At 46.1% G+C, this 19,508-nt stretch overlaps 1 protein-coding gene across 1 annotated transcript in view; it reads left to right on the top strand.

Annotated features, from left to right (window-relative positions):
• LOC122556473 (mast/stem cell growth factor receptor Kit-like) overlaps window positions 1-19,292 on the top strand; it is a 64,528-nt gene extending 45,236 nt beyond the window's left edge. Inside the window, exons 7-19 of the mRNA XM_043703138.2 lie at window positions 99-292; window positions 3,337-3,443; window positions 3,530-3,656; window positions 4,741-4,845; window positions 6,542-6,652; window positions 8,666-8,801; window positions 9,678-9,766; window positions 10,276-10,367; window positions 11,502-11,624; window positions 14,207-14,318; window positions 14,918-15,017; window positions 16,044-16,149; window positions 18,076-19,292. Coding sequence (XP_043559073.2) covers window positions 99-292; window positions 3,337-3,443; window positions 3,530-3,656; window positions 4,741-4,845; window positions 6,542-6,652; window positions 8,666-8,801; window positions 9,678-9,766; window positions 10,276-10,367; window positions 11,502-11,624; window positions 14,207-14,318; window positions 14,918-15,017; window positions 16,044-16,149; window positions 18,076-18,201 — 1,528 coding nt within the window. The 3' untranslated portion in view covers window positions 18,202-19,292. The remainder of the gene's footprint in view (window positions 1-98; window positions 293-3,336; window positions 3,444-3,529; window positions 3,657-4,740; window positions 4,846-6,541; window positions 6,653-8,665; window positions 8,802-9,677; window positions 9,767-10,275; window positions 10,368-11,501; window positions 11,625-14,206; window positions 14,319-14,917; window positions 15,018-16,043; window positions 16,150-18,075) is intronic.
• Window positions 19,293-19,508: the final 216 nt, after the last annotated feature.

The following is a 19,508-nucleotide window of genomic DNA, read 5'->3' as shown; positions in this document are numbered from 1 at the left end:
TGAGAGTTAGTGATGATAATCACCACACTGCAAGCATTCTTTGTGGGTAAACAGGTAATCCGACCCACATAAACCTTCAAGCTGTTCTTTCAACACAGGTGCACGGAAAATGGAACCATCAACTTTGAAAAGCTGATACCTCAAAAGAAGACGTCCATTGTTTCTGAGACTCTGTACGAGCGGACAGAGGTGGAGAGTGTGCTATCAGTCCACAAGGTGAAGCCTGGTTCCCTGCTGGAATGTTATGCAGCCAATAAAGCTGGAGGAAGTTCCTTTTCCATCTCATTCCTTGGTGAGTGGCCTTCTCCGTGAGGAAATGTCAGGCATGTTGGGCCTACAATCAATGGGTTACTTTCTAAATGGAGAGAGGATCTAAATGGAAGGCGGCACGGTGGCTAAGTGGTTAGCACTGCTGCCTCACAGCACCAGGGACATGGTTTCGATTCTCACTTCGGGTGACTGTCTGTGTGGAGCTTGCGCATTCTCCAAGTGTCTGCATGGGTTTCCTCCAGGTGCTCCGGTTTCCTCCCACAATCCAAAGCCATGCAGGTTAGGTGAATTGACCATGCTGAATTGTCCATAGTGTTAGGTGCATTAGTCTGGGGTAAACATAGGGTAGGGGAATGGGACTGGGTGGGTTAGTCTTCGGAGGGTCAGTGTGGACTTGTTGGGCTGACGAGTCTGTTTGGAGGAGAAAGTGAGGTCTGCAGATGCTGGAGATCAAAGTTGAAACTTTATTGCTGGAACAGCACAGCAGGTCAGGCAGCATCCAGGGAACAGGAGATTCGACGTTTCGGGCACAAGAAGGACCTGGGCCCGAAACGTCGAATCTCCTGTTCCCTGGATGCTGCCTGACCTGTTGTGCTGTTCCAGCAATAAAGTTTCAACTGACGAGTCTGTTTCCACACTGTAGGGAATCTATTCTAAAAGGATCGGAACTGTGGTTGAGAACTGTTACATAGTGCTCCAACTGCAGAAATTAGTTGTGAAAACAACACACCAAAATGAATTGAAGAGGTAATGGAATGTTGATCTTTATCTCTATGCATCATAGAATCTCTACAGTGTGAAAGAGGGCCATTTGGCCCATTGACTCCGTACTGACCCTCCAAAGAGCATGCCACCCAGACATACCTCCTACCCTATATCCTATAACCCTGCATTTCCCATGGCTAATCCACCTAGCTTGCACATCCTTGGACACTAGGGGCAATTTAGCATGGCCGATTCACCTAACCCCACACATCTTTGAACTGTAGGAGGAAGGGCATACAGGGAGAATGTGCAAATTCCACAGACAGTTGCGCCAAGGCTGGAATCAAACCTGGGTTCCTGGTGCTGTGAGACAGCAGTGCTAACCATCGAGCCACTGTCTCGTCTAATGGAATGAAGTGGGTTTATGTGACAATTTCCAGAACTCTGCTGCACTCATCTAGGATAGTTGCCCAGATGCTCCAGTCTCTAGATTGGATGTGTGAGCTGCAGGACCCTGCAGAAACCCCAACATATGGATCTCCATGGGACTAGCGAGAGATTTTAAACTTCCAAGGGGTAATTCCCAGGATCTGGCACAGTAGTCTTCAGTCCTCAAAGTTAGAACTTCAGACAAATCCAACATACTGGATAGGACCCAGGAGATATTAGACAGGACAATCCTAGTTAACTCATGGATAACTATGCAACTAACCCCTTCTGCACCCCCACAGTCACTCATGCTGAGCAGTACTCCAGACCCAATAAAGGCTCCTGACTAATCCCCCCCCCAACCCTCAGACCATCCTCCTCTCCATCCAATCAACCTGAAATGACTTGACTTGACTACATTTCCCTTACCATCTTGTCAACCCTGACCAGACTTGACTAGCCCCATACACGTGACTACATCCCAACCCCAAACCAACTTGGTTAGCTCTAAATGTGCCTATCCCTCCTGGCATCATCTGAGAACTGCCCCTCCTCCTGATAAACCTGCCCACTCATCCACCTTCCAATGCTACCCACCTTGCCCAGCTTACACAATTTACCACCTACCTCAGCCACCTACCTACCCTTCCACTGCCCCTCCACTCCATCATCCATTCATCCCATTCACTAGAAACATAGAAACATTGAAAATAGGATCAGAACTAGGCCATTTCACCCTTCAAGACTACTATCCCATTTGATATGATCAAGCCTGATCATTCCTGTTCCTACTTTCTCCCGGTATCTCTTTGATCCCTTTTGGCTGAAAAATGATATCTAACTCCTTCTTCAAAACATTCAATGTTTTGGCTTCAACCTCTTTCTGTGACAGAGAATTCCACAGCTCCCCACTCTCTGGGTGAAAGTATTTCTCTTTGTCTCAGTCCTAAATGCCTACCCTGTGTCCTTAGACTGTGACCCCCTAGTTCTGGACTCCCCAGACATAAGGAACATCTTTCTTGCATTTACCCTATCTAATCCTGTAGAATTTTATAGGCCTCTATAATATCTCACCTCATTCATCTAAACTCAGGCAATAGAATCCTAACTGATCCATTCTCTCTTCAAAGGTCAGTCCTGCCATCCCAGGAATCAGTCCAGTAATCCTTTGTTGTATTCCCCCCATCGCTAGAACATCCTTCCTCAGATAAGGAGACCAAAACTGCACCCGTGCTCCCGGTGTGGTCTGACTAAGGCCCTGTACAATTGCAGCAAGATATTCCTGCTCCTGTACTCGAAGGCTCTGGCAATGAAGGCCAGCACTTGATTTGTCTTCTTCAGTAACATTGACACAGGGCATTTATACCAACTTAATGTCGTAAAGAAAAGGGTGTGTGTGTGTCATGATCTCTCCACCTTGTTCCCTCTTATTTCACCCTCCCTCCCTGTGACCCTGCATTTCTGACCCATCCAGAAACAGGAAGCAACGTTGGACACGTGGGAACGTAGGATCAGAGCAATAACCTGATTGGAAGACCTGGATCATTGTGTTCCCTTCTGGTGCTCCCACACAGCTCAGAAAGAAGATATTGGCCCTGGGTTGGGGGTTGGGGGGAAGGGGGAGGGGGGAGGTGCTGAGGTTGAAGGGGTTAAATTATGAGTGAGCCTGCCCTCCACGAACTTTAAAAGGTGATGGCCTCACAATTAAAGGTGATCAAAGCTTTCCTCTGACTACTCATTTCCTCTGGGATCTATGTTGTGCTGGTACATTCTAGTAAATCTCTTCTATATCCTCTTTGAAATGCTTCCTAAAATATAGGGCCGAGAACTGTACTCCAGCTGAGGTCTACCCACTGGACTCGACGCTGCTGAGTCTGTTTTGGACGATCCGGATGCCTGTTTGAAACAGCTTTCTGTCCTTTATTTCCACAGGTGACCCAACCACAAACGCTCTGTTCACTCCCTTTCTGTCAGGTGCAGTGTCTGTAGCAGTCCTACTGCTCATCTTCCTTCTCCTGCTGCTCTACAAGTACAAACAGGTCAGTTCCACATCCCTTTACTCTTTGATTTCCAAGCGGGAAATGCTCTGACTCATTCTTCATCATCAAAACTCTTGTGATTCTAGAGACCAACGTATGAGGTCCGTTGGAAGATCATCGAGGCGGTGCACGGGAATGATTATACCTTCATTGACCCCACCCAGCTCCCATACAACGAGAAATGGGAGTTCCCCAGGGAGAAACTCCGCTTGGGTATGGACAGGATCTCCTCAAAGTGCTTTCCATTGACAATCAAATGTTCCTAATTCTGCTTTCCTCTTCTCCAGCTCCAAGCTTTGAGGCGAGGGAGACTTGTGGTGGTAGAGTCACTGGGCTAGAATCATCATAGAATCCCTACAATGTGGAAGCAGGCCATTCGGCCCATCAGGTCCACACGGACCCTCCCACCAAGACCCACCTCCCTACCCTATCCCTCTAACACTTTATTTACCATGGCTAACCCACCTAGCCTTCACATCCCTGGGCACTGTGGGTAATTTAGCATGGCTAGTCCATCTAACCTGCACACCTCTGGTACATGGGTGGGAACCAGAGCTCCCGGAGAAAACCCATGCAGACACGGAGAGAATGTACTAACTCCACACAGGCAGTCACCTGAGGATGGGATCAAGCCCAGGTGCTGTGAGGCAGCAGTGCTAACCACTGAGCCACCGTGCTACCACCGAGAACAGTCAATGTCTATCCCCCGCTGTACTGTTGGGGCTGGAGAGAAACCACTAGGGCCTAGTGGTAACATTGCGTTTGGTGACATCGAGTCCAATTTTGACTGTGCATTAATTAGTTCAGATTTTGCCATTGCCTTTAAACAAGACCTTATTGGCTCAGGGACAGTACTGTTGGTATCTGCCATTTAAAGTCACGGTTGGTGAGATGAGGGCAGGAGGCCGGTGTGTACGTTTGTCTGCTCCGTGTGAAGTGCCCAATGGCATCTCTAATTTCTCCCAGTGCAGGGAACATTTCCCCGTGAGAACACCAACAACTATCATTTAGCGCGGTAAAATGTTGCAAAGTGACCAGGAGTGACAGCATTGGACACCAAGACACGGAAGAGATGCGAAGACAGAGGATCAAAAAGTGTTAAACAGCATCCCCAAGATCAAGAGAAGCAGAGAGGGTTAGGGAGGGAATGCCAGAGGTCAGGGCTCAAGCAGCTGATATACGTGACACTGGGGACAATACTGAGCCCTCTTAGGTTGAACCTGGACCCTCGTGGTACTGTATCATCCTGTTCTATTGACAGCCCTGTAACTAACTGCCTGCAACCTTCTCTTTACAGGTAAGATCCTGGGAGCTGGAGCATTCGGGAAGGTGGTCGAGGCCACTGCCTATGGACTGGGCACAGAGGACTCAGCCACCAAAGTGGCTGTAAAAATGCTGAAACGTAAGAGCTTGAACTGAGCCCGGCTCTGACCCCCATTCACCTCCATCGCTGGGGGAGTAATGGCCTCCTGTCCAGTAGCAATGGTGGGGAGGCATGATTCTCTCTTTGCAGTATTGGGGAAAATGAAGGAAATTAAACCCCACTTATAAGTCTGTCTGTATACTGCAATATCCTAAAGCTGTACAAATCATTAAGTCCCAAGCAGGGTTTCCAGTTGACATCCTCAAACTGAACTTCAGGCAGATTTTGCAACCACTGCATTTCTCTTTTCCTTAGATTTTGCCTGAAGTCGCCACCTTATAGCTGCCAACTGTTAAGACAACCAGTAATCCAAGCTTCGGGCTGTGCCATGTTTCCCAGTAACTCACTGGTAATAACGAAAGGTTTTCCTGCTGGAAAACTATCTTCTGATGATTCAGAGCATGTGAGAGATTTCATCGCTATACAGCATCTCTCACGGCTGTCCCACTCTCTGACACGGTGGAATGTGGTCATTGTTGTTAGGTTGGGAACTCTAGCAGCTCCAATACAAACCAGAAGAAAGGATCATGCCAATGGCCAACTCATATTAACCACTGAACATTGGTGAGAATGACCCTTGAATTTAGTTCTCATCTGATCACCCCCAGTGGTTGTGACTGGAAACCTTTCTTATCTCGTGAGCGTCGCTGACCAGGTTGGCATTTACTGCTTTGAGAAGGGGTGGTACAACTCAATGCTAGGCCCTTGCAGAGGGTGAACCAGGGTCGAATATAGTGGGTGAATGGGATCCCATCAAGGGATGGGCAGTAAACGTTGGCCGAGCCAGTGACACCCTCACCCAGTGAATCAATTATTAAAAAATTCATCCCTGCTCCTGATATCTGCCCTGCTCCAAGGAAAGGAAGTCCCATCTCCAAGAGCTGCTGGCCACCCTCTGGGCTCAGCAGCGCCACCAAGAGCAAAGCCCATTTCTGGGACTGCAGCCAATCCCAGTCGTTAAGGAATCTGCAGCTGGATGTGAGTGGTTCCCAGAGGATTCACGGCCAGGTCTGGACATGGTTCCAGGAAGAAGCAGGTGGGATGGAAACTGGGTGCACAGGTCTGCGGTGAGGGGGGAGGTGGGAGAGGTCAGATCTTGAAGGGGGAGGGTTGATCAATGGAGCCCCCTTTCCTGTCATTCCTGTCCAAAGCCAGAACAGGCTCACTGGCTCCAGTATCTCTGTTAACTGATGATGCTATTTCTGGTCAGTATGATTCAGTGTCTCAGCTGTTTGATTCATCCTGTAACATGTCCACCTGCTCTCACTGAGTGAGTTAGACAGACCCAGGCTTGATGCAGTGGCTCAACTTGATGCTCCATCTCAAACAAGGAAAGGAGCAAACTGGTGAGAACCTTGGCACAGCTGCTACACAGCGGAGGCCCACTGATGTTGACTATGAGATCCTAGGGTCTGGTTTTCTGTTCCTTTCCCTGTTACTTATCTGAATTTGTCTGAAAGAAGGAGTTCAAGGTGGGTGGGGTGGGCTCTCAATGGAGGATTTGTTTAAGGCCTAATATTCACCATTGGAGCACCCAATTACAAGCTGTCTTACTGAGGGGTCAGAGCAGCCAATGTCACCCCCTCCCCTTGAGTCTTTTTCATAATCAGCTGAATGAGGTGGGCAAAAGACACTGTGGCATTTTGCTGACTCTCTTCCTTATCTTGACTTTCAGCGAGTGCCCATTCCACTGAGAGGGAGGCCTTGATGTCAGAGCTGAAGATCCTGAGTCACCTGGGGCAGCACACACACGTTGTCAACCTTCTGGGAGCCTGTACTCTCGGAGGTGAGAGATGACCATCCGTGTTCCTACAAGTGAGGTTCATGCACAGCAACACACAACTTGCAGTAATGTAACACTTAGTTAAAAACAATCCCAAGGTGCTTCACAGGAGTGTTATCAAACAGAATTTAGCACTAACTAACATTAATTAGTCATTAATAAAGCTCATAAGCTACTAGTATAGGTGAACAAAAGTTCAGTCAAAGAGAATTAAGAACAAATGTTGGGTTATGGCTACTGTTGTGGAGGGAGGGGTGAGGAGGCTTGGTGTTGGGTGTCAGGGGGTTGGCGATGAATGGACAGGAGTTGGCGGTGAGGGGTTTGCAGGGGCTTGGCAGTGAAAGGGTGCGGGGTGAGGGGGGCTGCAGGGGTTTGGAGTTGGGGGGATGCAGGGGTTTGGTGGTAAGGGGTGGGTGGGGTTTGGCAGTGAGAGGTGTGGGGGTTGGCGATGAGATGTGGTGCAGGTGGTTGGCGGTGAGGGAGGTGTAGTGGGTTGGCAGTGAGGGGGGTGCAGGTGGTTGGTGGTGAGGGGTGGTGCAGGTGGTTGGTGGTGAGGGAGTGCAGGTGGTTGGTGGTGAGGGGGGTGCAGTGGGTTGGCAGTGAGGGGGGTGCAGGTGGTTGGTGGTGAGGGGTGGTGCAGGTGGTTGGTGGTGAGGGAGTGCAGGTGGTTGGTGGTGAGGGGGGTGCAGTGGGTTGGCAGTGAGGGGGGTGCAGTGGGTTGGCAGTGAGGGGGGTGCAGATGGTTGGTGATGAGGGGTGGTGCAGGTGGTTGGCGGTGAGGGGGGTGTAGGTGCTTGGCGGTGAGGGGGGTGCAGGTGATTGGTGGTGAGGGATGGTGCAGGGTGTTGGCAGTGAGGGGTGGGAAGAGGTTGGCTGTGAGGGGGTGCGGGGGGGTTGGCGAAGAGGCTGCGGAGTTGGTGGTGAAGGGTGGGGGGTTGAATGTTTCCTTACCTAATCATGTTCCTCACTGGTTGAAATAATTTTTATTTTAACCAGATTGGGGATGTAGTCAATTATATCGGTCTCATTCCACATGAGGTTCAAAATTAAGAACTGACGAGCCCAGTTTGTTAACAACATAAAATAGTTTATTAGCAAAAACAAACTTAATCAAAGATGCTAGGGTTACTAATATACTAATCCAAAATGTTCATCAATAACCCTATATACAGAGGAACTTCGATTGTCCGAATGACACGGGGAGGGAGTATTTTGTTTGGATAATCGAATGTTTGGATAATCGAATGCTGGATAATCGAGGTTTCTCTGGTGTATATATAAAACTGAGAAGTGGAAGTGAGAGAGGGAAAGAGCAATGTGCTGATCAAAATCTGTTTTGTCCCACCCCCAAACATGGCATCAAGACCTGTTCCTGAAAGTTTTCCCGGCTGTACGACTCCATTCAAACTCCCTGCTGTTTGCGGGAAAAACATTGACGATGTTGTATTCGGTGCTTTTTCCGGACCAAGATGTTCTTTGTTTAAAAAGGATACACGTTAAATGGGTCCATGTAATCTTTCTAAGATTCACATTTAGATCACAGTTTTGCATAAAGCTGGAAAGTCTCAGAAGGTAAGATTTAACTTCAGATTTCAGCACAGTCAGTATGTTACCTTTATATTAGCCAAGTTGAGGAGGTAGGTTTTATAGACAGACTAAAACAAAAGACAGAGTGAAGAAAGGAATCTGAGTGCCTAAGGGATTGGGAGCAGAAGACATGGCCACCAGGGATGAAGAGATGAAATTCAGACGTTCAAAATGTCAGAATCGGATTTTGAAGGGTCCGTGGACGAAGGCTCAGAAATATGGAGAGACAAGGTCATATGGAGGGAAGTAACTATGAATATTTGAATTGTCACACTGTGATCTGGGAGTCAGTTTGAGTCAGTGGGCTCAATCCTCACAGTTTGGCAGGATTTGGTATGATACAAGCCAGAAAGCAAGTGTTGGAATTTCTGCAGGCAATTCTACTGTGGTCGTCACTCTCCTTTAACGGGATTTTCCTTTTAATTGTAGGCCCAGTTCTTGTCATCACGGAATACTGTTGCTATGGTGATTTATTGAACTTCCTGAAGAACAAGGCCCAGTACCTGACCTGGAACGATGCACTGAATGATTATAAGAACTTCATGCACAGCAAAAAGCCGCTAAGGTAGAGGCTGTTGACATCTTCAAAGTCACGCTGTTGGCCTGTCTCTAAAACCAGTCTCAGATAACCATCACGTTCCTCTGCTCTGTCCCAGTGATTCCTAAATCTCCATGAGGGCTAACTCCAGTCCAAAGCAGCCCTGCTCTGACCTTTCCAAGCTGTTTCTTATACCCCTAGCAGAACTGCAGGAGTAACGTAAGTATTGGGTTAGGCCCTCCCTCTCTTCAGTCTTTCATACCTTGACAGCTGTCCTCTGTGTTTAGCAGTAACAAGTGCAACTCTCCTCAGAGATTCTTTCACTTGCTTCTCCAAACCTATGATACAATACATTCTTTCTAAGGTCACTGATACTTCAAAATTACCCTGGAGATTTAGGGATTTGGATATTGCTTTCCCAGTCACGGTGCAAGACAAGAAAAGATAAATTGACCGGGTGTGTAAGGAAAGTAATGTTTCACCCATTTAAACAGTTTTGTTCATGAGCTGTAACACCAATGGAAAAGACTTGGGCTGCTGGATCCAAGTATCTGATCGATTTTGGGTAGGTGGGACAACACCAAAATGGATAGATCTAGCAACCAATGGTGGGAGAGTCTGGGAGAAAGGGTGTGGGGCAGATGAGGCAGGTCACCATGTGACAAAACCTCCAGAGCTATATAGAACCAAAGTTGGCAACCTGTGCTGTTCCTCTTCCCTCTATACTATGTATCCAAACAAAGTCTCACCTCACTTGTTCCTTCCTTTAATCATCTCTCTACCCTCCTATGACTTCTAAGGATATGAAAACCAAGCTTTACATTTTCACTCCTCATCCAGTTTCAACTGGGACATTGTCGTGAACTAAACTGATTTAATGGACTCGCCTTGTCTTCCCCACAGTGACTGCACAGAGGGTTATCTGCCCATGAGACCCAGGTTGTCCAGTATGAGCCCAATGATTTCTCAAACAGATTCCTTACCTATTGAAGGTAAGCATGAAACTGTCATTGTCAATCTTTTTAAGATAAATATTCAGCCTGGGGCCAGCAGTGTCTCTGACAAAAGATGACGTTCACTGCCCAACCCCTGATTTCCCTGAGATGATGGTCAGTCAAAAGCATTGTAAATGGCTTTAATACAATGGAATCACTTCCTGGACTTCTTCAGAGAGAAGTTAACAGTCTCCTGGGAGTCGTATAGACAACAACATTGAGTTCGGATGGAATCTCTCTCTCAACCCAACCCTATTCCACTGTTCAACTGGAGATTTGTCTGATGAGACCATTGTTGATTCAGGATCTATGCCTTCTGACATTGTTCACCTCAACATTTTGAGTTATGTTGTGAAAGGAGTTTTTTAAAAATGTCTTTATAAGGTTGGGATGTGGCTAGCATTGTTGCCTTATCACTTATAGGTCTTCAACCAAAAGGTTATGAAGCAAAATTTATCCGCCTTCTCACTGGCGCCCCCTCTAACTAGACCATGTTCTTTAAACAGAAGATGATGACCCGTTGCCATTGAACATAGAGGACCTTCAGACCTTCTCCTACCAAGTCGCTACTGGGATGGATTTCCTGTCCTCCAGAAACGTGAGTACAGATTGAGGAAGGCAGTGGCTGGGATTATCTCTTTCTTAATTTAAGTGTGGGGGTGGGAATCTTTAGGAACAAGACAATTCTCCCCCCCTCCCCCCCACCCTGTCAATTTACAGCCAATCAGAGGAGCTGTCCATTTTTAGAGATGCCATCATTAACTGAAGCCCAAGAGCAGTGGGAAGGTCATTGACCTTTGGAGGGTGGAGGGGGCGGGCAGAATCAGAGGGTGCTGTTGTGGGGATAAGCGGTGGCCAGGGGAGTCAGGGGTAAGGGCAGGAGAGAGCTTTCTGTGACCAGAGCCTGACCCCAATCCATGTCTTGATCAGTGCCAGATTGGGGCAAATGCAGGCTCCCCTGCCTCCCCACCTCTCCCAATCTGTGAAGCTGACCATTCTGTTTACCAGTCAGGAAAACTGTCTCTATTCTCAACAGTTAGGAACTGGGGTCATGAACTGATCATTTCAGGGTCTTCACTGGTAGCAGCAGGAAGGCCAGCCATGAGTTTTCCTGTCCAGAACTTGGTTGGTGGGCAAGAGACAGGTATCTCTCTGGTTGTAACCCAAATGATGACTTGCTGTTTCTGCCCCCTTCCCTGCTTCTTTTAGTGAAGAGAAAGCTTTGTCCTGAGTTTGGAGTCAGTGTGTTACTGAGCCACATACACCTCCTCGGGCACAGGCTCAATTCCCTGGTCTGGGATTAGCCAGTGGTCAGTGGAGTGGCTACTCTCCATTAGTGGAGAGGCTACACTTGGGCTCAGGATCCTCAGGCTACATATTAGGAAAGGTTGCTTCATGGTTGCTATCCCATAATCTTACCTGAAACCTCCATGTCCTTTCTGCTATGACGGTATGGCAAGAAGGTGGATAAGTGGATTGAGGGATATGGGGACGTTGAGAAATGGGGTTGAGGTCTATGTTCTGAGTTTTCAGCCTGAGAGGGGAAAGTGACTCTGAGAGTCAAACATTCTCTTCCTGATGCTAAAAATCCTTGCTGTTAGCAATGGGAAATGTCTGACTCTCTGACTGGGAGATTGACTTGTGAAGCCCCGGTCTGAAACGATGGTGTCGAGTTATTGGGCATCTTGCCTCTTTGGGAGAGAATGAATAGTTTATGGGGTTTTCATTACAGTGCATTCACCGTGACCTGGCCGCCAGAAATGTCTTACTGACCAAGGGACGGATCGCCAAGATTTGTGACTTTGGGTTGGCAAGAGACATCATGAATGACTCCAACTACGTAGTCAAAGGCAATGTGAGTTTAACAGAAACAAAGGGTCTGATGGGAACCAACTCCATGGGTTAGTGTGTCTCATTGTGTGGTACACAGTCACACACAGCTAATGTCCCAAATCCCAAACCTGCTTCTTTCTGCTAATCCTCAAGAAGTGATCACTACTGACTAAGTTGCCATTCATTACCCTAGTTGCTCCTTACATCTAATTGGTACAGAGACACCCACAATCAAGTTAAGAAGGTGAATTCCAGGATTTTGACCCAGCAGTATTGAAAGAATAGTTGCAGCATATTTTGAACTCAGGAAAATGCATGATTTCAATGGGTGACAAGATGGTTCAGTGGTTAGCACTGTTGCCTCATGGCGCCAGGGATACGAGTTCAATTCCAGCCTCAGGCGACTGTCTGTGTGGAGTTTGCACATTGTCTGTGTGCGTTTGCTCTGGCATCCCACACTTCAACGACGTGCAACTTAGATGAATTGGCCGCGCTAAATTGCCCATAGTACTCAGGGATGTGTAGGTTAGGTGCATTAGTCAGGGGTAAACGTAGAGTAGGGGAATTGCTCTGGGTGGATTACTCTCTGGAGGGTCGGTGTGGACTTGTTGGGCTGAAGGGCATGTTTCCACACTGTCGGGATTCTATGGAACATGGTGTGTTCCCATATCTCTGCTGTCATCATTCAGATGGAAGTCACAGGTTTCTCCAGACTGCTCACAGGTGATAGAGGAAGGTGCATTAATTTATATCTTTTTGTTTATTCATGGGATCTGAGCATCACTGGCCAGGCCAGCAGGTATCGTCCATCCCGAATGGTTCATTTGAAATTAGGGTTTACCCATTCCTAGTTAAGTTAAGAATTAACCACATTGCCGGGGGTCTGGAGTCACATGTAGGCCAGGCCAAGTAAGGACAGCAGATTTCTTCCCTAAAGGGAATTCATGAACAAGTAGGTTTTTAGAACAATTGACAACATTTTCATGGTCAAATTTAGGCTCTTAATTGCAGACCTTTTTTTATTAAATTCAAATTCCACCATCCGCCATGGGATTTCAAACCTGGGTCTTCAGAACATTACATTACTAATCTAGCGATAATACCACTCGGCCCACACCTTCCCTTAATTAAACATTAATGACTTTGGAATAGGGGTCATTAGCCACAGCCAGCTTCTCAGCCACAGCCCAATGGGTGGTACACCTGCCTGAGTCAGGGCTATTGGGTTCACATTTATTTGAAATCCAGGCTGGCATTGCCATTGTGCTATAGAGGGAGGGCAGCACAGTTCCAGGTGCTACCTTTTGGTTAGCACTGCTGCCTCACAGCACCAGGGACCCAGGTTCGATTCCTAGCCTCGGGCGACTGCCTGTGTGGAGTTTGCACATTCTCCCCGTGTCTGCGTGGGTTTCCTCCGGGTGCTCCGGTTTCCTCCCACAGTCCAAAGATGTGCAGGTTAGGTGAATTGACCATGCTAAATTGCCCATAGTGTGAGGTACATTAGTCAGGGGTAAATGTATCTGGGTGGGTTACTCTTCAGAGGGTCGGTGTTGGCTTGTTGGGCCGAGGGGCCTGTTTCCACACTGTAGAGAATCTAATCTATTCTAAAACTGAGTGCCAGGCTCCATTGTCAGGTAGACAGAAAGGATCACACATCACAATTGGAAAAACCAAGGAGTTCAGGCCAGTGAGACAACTCAAAACTGACATTGCCATAAAACACCCAATTATCAGGTCAAGAGCACTTTGCTGTTTGTGGGATCTTGATGTGCTTCCTACATTGCCATAGCAACTAGATTTCAAAAGCAATTCATTGGCTATGAAGCATTTTTTGGATGGGCCTGATGTTATGATGCACAGTTTTGAAATTAAATTTCTTTCCTTCTGTTTTGTGCCTCATCAAAGGAGCACAGGCTCAAACTTAAATAAAAAAAACCAAAAGAACTGCAGATGCTGTAAATCAGGAACGAAAACAGAAAAGCTCAGCAGGTCTGGCAGCCTCTGTGGAGAGAAATCAACGTGAATGTTTCAGATCGAATGATTCTGAGTTCTGAGGAAGGGTCACTGGACCTGAAATGTTAACTCTGATTTCTCTCCACAGCTGCTGCCAGACCTGCTGAGCTTTTCCAGCAATTTCTGTTTTTGTCTGTGAGTAAATATAATCAGAGTTATTGTAAAAATGTGGCACAGTTGGGATTTATAAGAGTTCGTGTGAGCATCACAATCACCTTCACGAAGATCTGATGGAATCATCAAATATAAAAAAACACAGTCGAAAGAGAAAATAGAATCCCATATTCAAGGCATCATTGTCTCTGAACACAGATGATGTCTTTCAGACTGTAATCTATTCTCTGGAGGTCATTTGCCCTGCCTAAGTTTCTAATATCACTGATTTTCAACGTCTGTGCTGCACAGGTAGTTAAGTAGACGGTCAGCTGTGATCACACTGAATGGTGGAGCATGTTTGATGGACCAAATGGCCTATTTCAGTATTTCATCCTTGTTCTTCCATCCTGGGTGTTACGGTCTGGTTATCATAAACTAAAATTGCCTCCTATTTGCTCTTTCAGTGTTTGCCATCACCTGCTGTTTGCCTTTCAGGCACGACTCCCAGTGAAATGGATGGCTCCAGAGAGTATCTTTGATTGTGTTTACACAGTGCAGAGTGACGTCTGGTCTTACGGCATCCTGCTCTGGGAAATCTTCTCATTGGGTAACCCGGCTGTTCATTTGTTGACAAGTCAATATTCCTCCCGTCTCCTTGTCAACTTGCCATGGATGGATGCAACTGTCATCCATTATAAATAGTCCCTTGTAAATACACACACACTCCCCAGTGACCCCCCTGTAAATACACACACACTCCCCAGGGACCCCCCTGTAAATACACACACTCCCCAGGGACCCCCCTGTAAATACACGCACACTCCCCAGGGATCTCCCTCTAAATACTGACACACTCCCCAGTGACCCCCCTGTAAATACTGACACACTCTCCAGTGACCCCCCTGTAAATATACACACACTCCCCAGGGACCCCCCTGTAAATACACACGCACTCCCCAGGGACCCTTCTGTAAATACACACACACTCCCCAGGGACCCCCCTGTAAATACACACACACTCCCCAGGGACCCCCCCTGTAAATGCACACACACACTCCCCAGTGACCCCCCCTGTAAATACACACACACTTGCCAAGGACCCCTCCCGGTAAATACTGACCCATTCCCAACATTTCCCAGGTGATACAGGCACACGCCCAGGATTCCGATCTAAATACTGACGGTGAAAATGTACTTGTGCTGCAGGTTCAAGTCCTTATCCTGGAATTCCTGTGGACAGTAGGTTCTACAAACTGATAAGAAGTGGATTCCAGATGGACAGGCCGAGTTCTGCAACTCCAGAATTGTAAGAGACTTCTGCCATTGTGCAATCTTCCTTTGGGATAACAGGAAGAGGATTGAATTTATCATTCTTTTCATTCAGTGATTGTTATCATCTTGAGTCTGCTCAACAAATGGATAACTAATTGTTTAACTCTTAACTATCCTTTGGTACAGTCCAGAAAGTCGCTCAGTTATTTGAAACTTGTTTTAAGTGAAAGATGAGTGTTAAAATACAGTGAATTGTACATGAGGACAAATGATGCTTTGTTTAACATATCATCTGAAAGATGATGCCTGTCCATGTCCCATTCCAGAGACTGCAACATGAAATCCAGACTAACTCATCAGAGCTGGAAATCCAGGCAAATGGGACTAGTTTAGTTTGGGAAACCTGGTTTTTGACTCTATAGCTTGTGAGTGCTACAGGAATGAAGGCATTGCTTTTTAGATGGAAGCAAAGGATCCTGTGACATCACTTTGACTTGGTGTGTCCTGGCCAATGCTTAGGGTGGCATGGTGGCTCAGTGGTTAGCACTGCTGTCTCACAGTGCCAGGGACCCAGGTTCAATTCCACTCTTGGGTGACTGTCTGTGTGGAGTTTACACATTCTCCCCATGTCTGTGTGGGTTTCCTCCCACAATCCAAAGGTGTGCAGGTTGGGTGGTTTGGCCATGCTAAATTGCTCATAGTGTTTAGGGATGTGCAGGCTAGAGGGAAAAGCCCTGGGAAATTCAGAGATAGGGTTGGTTGTTGACGCTCTTCAGAGGGTCAGTGTGGCCTGAATGGGCTGCTTCCACGTTGTAGGGATTCTATGATAGAGAGTAACATTCACTCAAAACTTCACTGGAGTGTCAACCTGACTCCCCGCTGAATGCTCCAGACTGAGCCAATGTTGCGAGAATTATCCAGATATTGCATCTTTTGAATAATGGATTAAGGTCAAGTCCTGAGGGTAAAAAGGGACTTGAAGTCATGAATGTTAAGATGAACATCTTGGTGTAAAACTAACCCAGACTTGCACGTGACCTTTGAACTCTGTTCCTAATAGGTATGACATCATGACGAAGTGCTGGAATCTTGAGCCCACAGATCGGCCGACGTTTGATCAGATTGTGAAGCTGATTAATAAACAGAGGAGTGTATTCACAGAGCAGGTGAGTGGGATCGAGCTGTGAATTTATTGAAAACCTGCATGGAAGAGATCAAAGGACCTGATCAGAGATTAGCCAATTTTTTGGGGGGGGGAGAATGGATGAAACACTGTCCGTAAATGTGCAGTGGATTCTCCCAGGATAAGTGTCACTCTAACATTGTAAAGCAGTCAAGTCAGCCCAGTGTATATTGTAGGAAACCGATGAGCGGGAGTTAGAACAAGCTGGATCAATACAGAGGATATAAGTAACATGCAAGAAACCTCTTTAAACCAGGAAGTGGAAAAGAGGGAGGAACTCAAGACAGTCAGCAGAAAAGTGGGATTTAGCAAACTGTTGAGTGGGTAAATATCAGGAAAATAGTGCACAAAGTGGGAAAATATGAAACTGTCCATTTTGGCAGGAAGACTGAAAAAGATGCACTTTATCTAAATGGTGGAAGATTGCAAAGCTCTGAAATGTCAGAGAGATCTGGGAGTCTGCAAAAAGTGATTGTGCAAGTACAGGAAGTAATTGGAAAAGCTCAAACTACATTATCATTTATTACAAGGGGAATTGAATACTTGAGTGGGGAGGTGATGTTTCAATTGTAAAGAGCACTGGGAGACCATGTCTAGAGTATTGTGTACAGTGTTAGCTTCTTGACTCAAGGAATGGGGGCAGCACGGTGGCTCAGTGGTTAGCACTGCTGTCTCACAGAACCAGGGACCCAGGTTCGATTCCAGCCTTGGGCAGACTGTCTGTGTGGCGTTTGCACATTCTCCCCGTGTCTGCGTGGGTTTCCTCTGGGTGCTCCGGTTTCCTCCCACAGTCCAAAGATGTGCAGGTCAGGTGAATTTGCCATACTAAATTGCTCATAGTGTGAGGTGCATTAGTCAGAGGGAAATGGATCGGGGGGGGTTAACTCTTCAGAGGGTCGGTGTAGACTTGTTGGGCCAAAGGGCCAGTTTCCACACTGTAGGGAATCTGATCTAATCAAATCAATACTGAACAATGTGAATCCATCAGAAGCAGTTCAGGATTTTGTTTGTGAGGCAAGGTCGGACAGGATCGGGTTGTAAATGGAGCTTATAGCAAGAGGTTTTGATTGAAATACACAAGATTCTCATGGGTCTTGGCAGGGTAAATATGGAAGAGATACTTCACCTTGGAGGAGAATTTAGAACTAGTTTTAAAAATAAGAAGTCACCCATTGAAGGCAGAGAGAGATGGAGGAGTTATTTTTCTAAGGGTTATGACTCCTTCCCAAGAGGTGGTGGAATTAGTCTTTGAATATTCTTAAGTAAGTGCTAGATATATTCTTGGTAAGCAAAGGGGTGAAAGGTTATCAGGGATAGATGGGAATGTGGATTTGGGGTTCCAGTCAGATTAACCATGATCTTATTGAAGGGTAGAGCAGGTCAAAGGGCTGCTCCTAATTTGCATTTTTGAATGAATGTTCATGGACCAAGGACGATAGGATCTTTCACAACATCAGGATGCCAGCCTTAGATACGTTCCTGAGGACGAACTTATGCTCTCTTGCTCTCTTGCTCTTCGACTCTCTTGCTCTTCGGATGCTGTCTGACCTGCTGTGTTTTTCCAGCACCACCCTTTTCGACTCTGATTCTCTGGCATTTGCCTTCCTCACTTTCTCTGAGCCTTAGATACAAGAGTGCTATCCAACGAGCCATGGCTAATTTTGTCAGGAAGCAGCAGTAGTGAGGTTGCTTTTAAACTCTTCCAGATTGGAGCTTCAAGCCTGAGATTGGGTTCATCCTCAACGTCAACAGTAAAGACTCAGGAAGGAGTCCTATATCTAATCCAGGGGGACATTATAGTGTGAAAAAATGTTAGAAAGAGACAAGGCTCCTTCTTAATGTCCTTTTTGTTCTATTTTCTTCTAGCCTGTGTTTCTGTTTCTGATGTTGTGTGTCTCTGTATTTTTAGGATTACACCAATCTGCCTGTGGAGTACAAGCCTCCGGAATCTCCAACCTTCCAGTCTCCAGATCAGCGGAACTGTGAGATGGTTGATGAAACTGTGTTACTGATCAATCCTTACAGCAAGATCTGAAAGCTAGACCAATACAATCACCTGCGCGACAAAGTTAAACTGATTAAACTGTGGTCGTCTCTCACTCTTAAAGGAGAAATCACACAACACCAGGTTATAGTCCAACAGGTTTATTTAGAAGTACTAGCTTTCAGAGTGCTGCTCCTTCATCAGGTAACTAGTGGGGCAGATTCATAAGACACAGAATTTATAGCAAAAGATCACAGTGTCATGCAATTCAAATGATATATTGAACAAACCTAGATTGCTGCTAAGTCTTTCATCTTTTGGAATGGGTTGCAGCTTTCGGTCCATTAATATGGAAACCCTAGAAGTTCTTTTAAGTCACATTCTCGAGATAACTTAAGGTTTATAAAAAAGGTAACATCTCAGCTCAGACAATGTATTAAAGGTGTGAGGTTAGACTCTGTCAGTATCCCAATCTTGAGTCATACTGGTTCTATTTGTAAAGTAGGAATTTTAAAAATGTTACATGGATTGACTGCCTGCAGGTTGTGTGCTTTTTGAGCAAAAATAGAATGCATCTGCAAATATAATTCTGCAAATTTAAATTCACTCCATAGACATATGTGTGTGTGCGTGCGTGCATGAGAGAGAGTGAGAGAGTGTGCGTGTGACTGTGAGCGTGCGTGAGAGAGTATGTGTTTGTATGTGTACGTGAGTGTGAGTCAATACAGGCAGTCAACACCAACACCTCTATATCTTTAAGGAGACTTCTTCAATCTGCTGTTCCTAAGACTCAGTGCCTTTTAATTGTATTTACCTCAATGTTTTCACAACATTTTCTGATTGAATTGTTGCAGATTTATTTCTACAAGCAGAAGGGATTTATTTGATGGGTAGTCTGTTCAATTGAAGGAATAATCAGGTAGATATCTGAGGGAGAGAGGGTACCTTTTGAAAATAACCTGGTGGTGTGTGTTAAGTTTTGCGTTCTCAAAAAGTGCTCTTTGATTACTGCTGAGCATTTTCAAAACTTGAAACATGTAATGGAAAATAGCAAGGGCATTATTGGGCCTGGGGTCCATGAGATTGTAACTAAATCCCAGGCTGACTTTACACATTAAAAGCATATGTTGCATTAAAAGAGACTCCGGGAGAAAGGGTCATTCTTTGAGGTACAGGTACCATAGACCCGCAGGTAGAACACACTTGGATTCAACATTCTCACTAACGCTGCTTATGCAATGCAGGAACTTTAAACTTTTGTATTAACTTTTATGTAACCTGTATTTTTCAATTGCTTTCAAAATGTTCAGTGAGAATTGGATTTCATTTTATTTTTAAACTGGGAATACTGCTTGAAA

Source organism: Chiloscyllium plagiosum, unplaced genomic scaffold (assembly GCF_037043375.1).
Source record: "Chiloscyllium plagiosum isolate Xiang-an unplaced genomic scaffold, Cpla_swu_hap1 HiC_scaffold_16, whole genome shotgun sequence".
Lineage (NCBI taxonomy): Eukaryota > Metazoa > Chordata > Chondrichthyes > Orectolobiformes > Hemiscylliidae > Chiloscyllium > Chiloscyllium plagiosum.
This window is presented reverse-complemented; position numbering and strand designations above follow the sequence as displayed.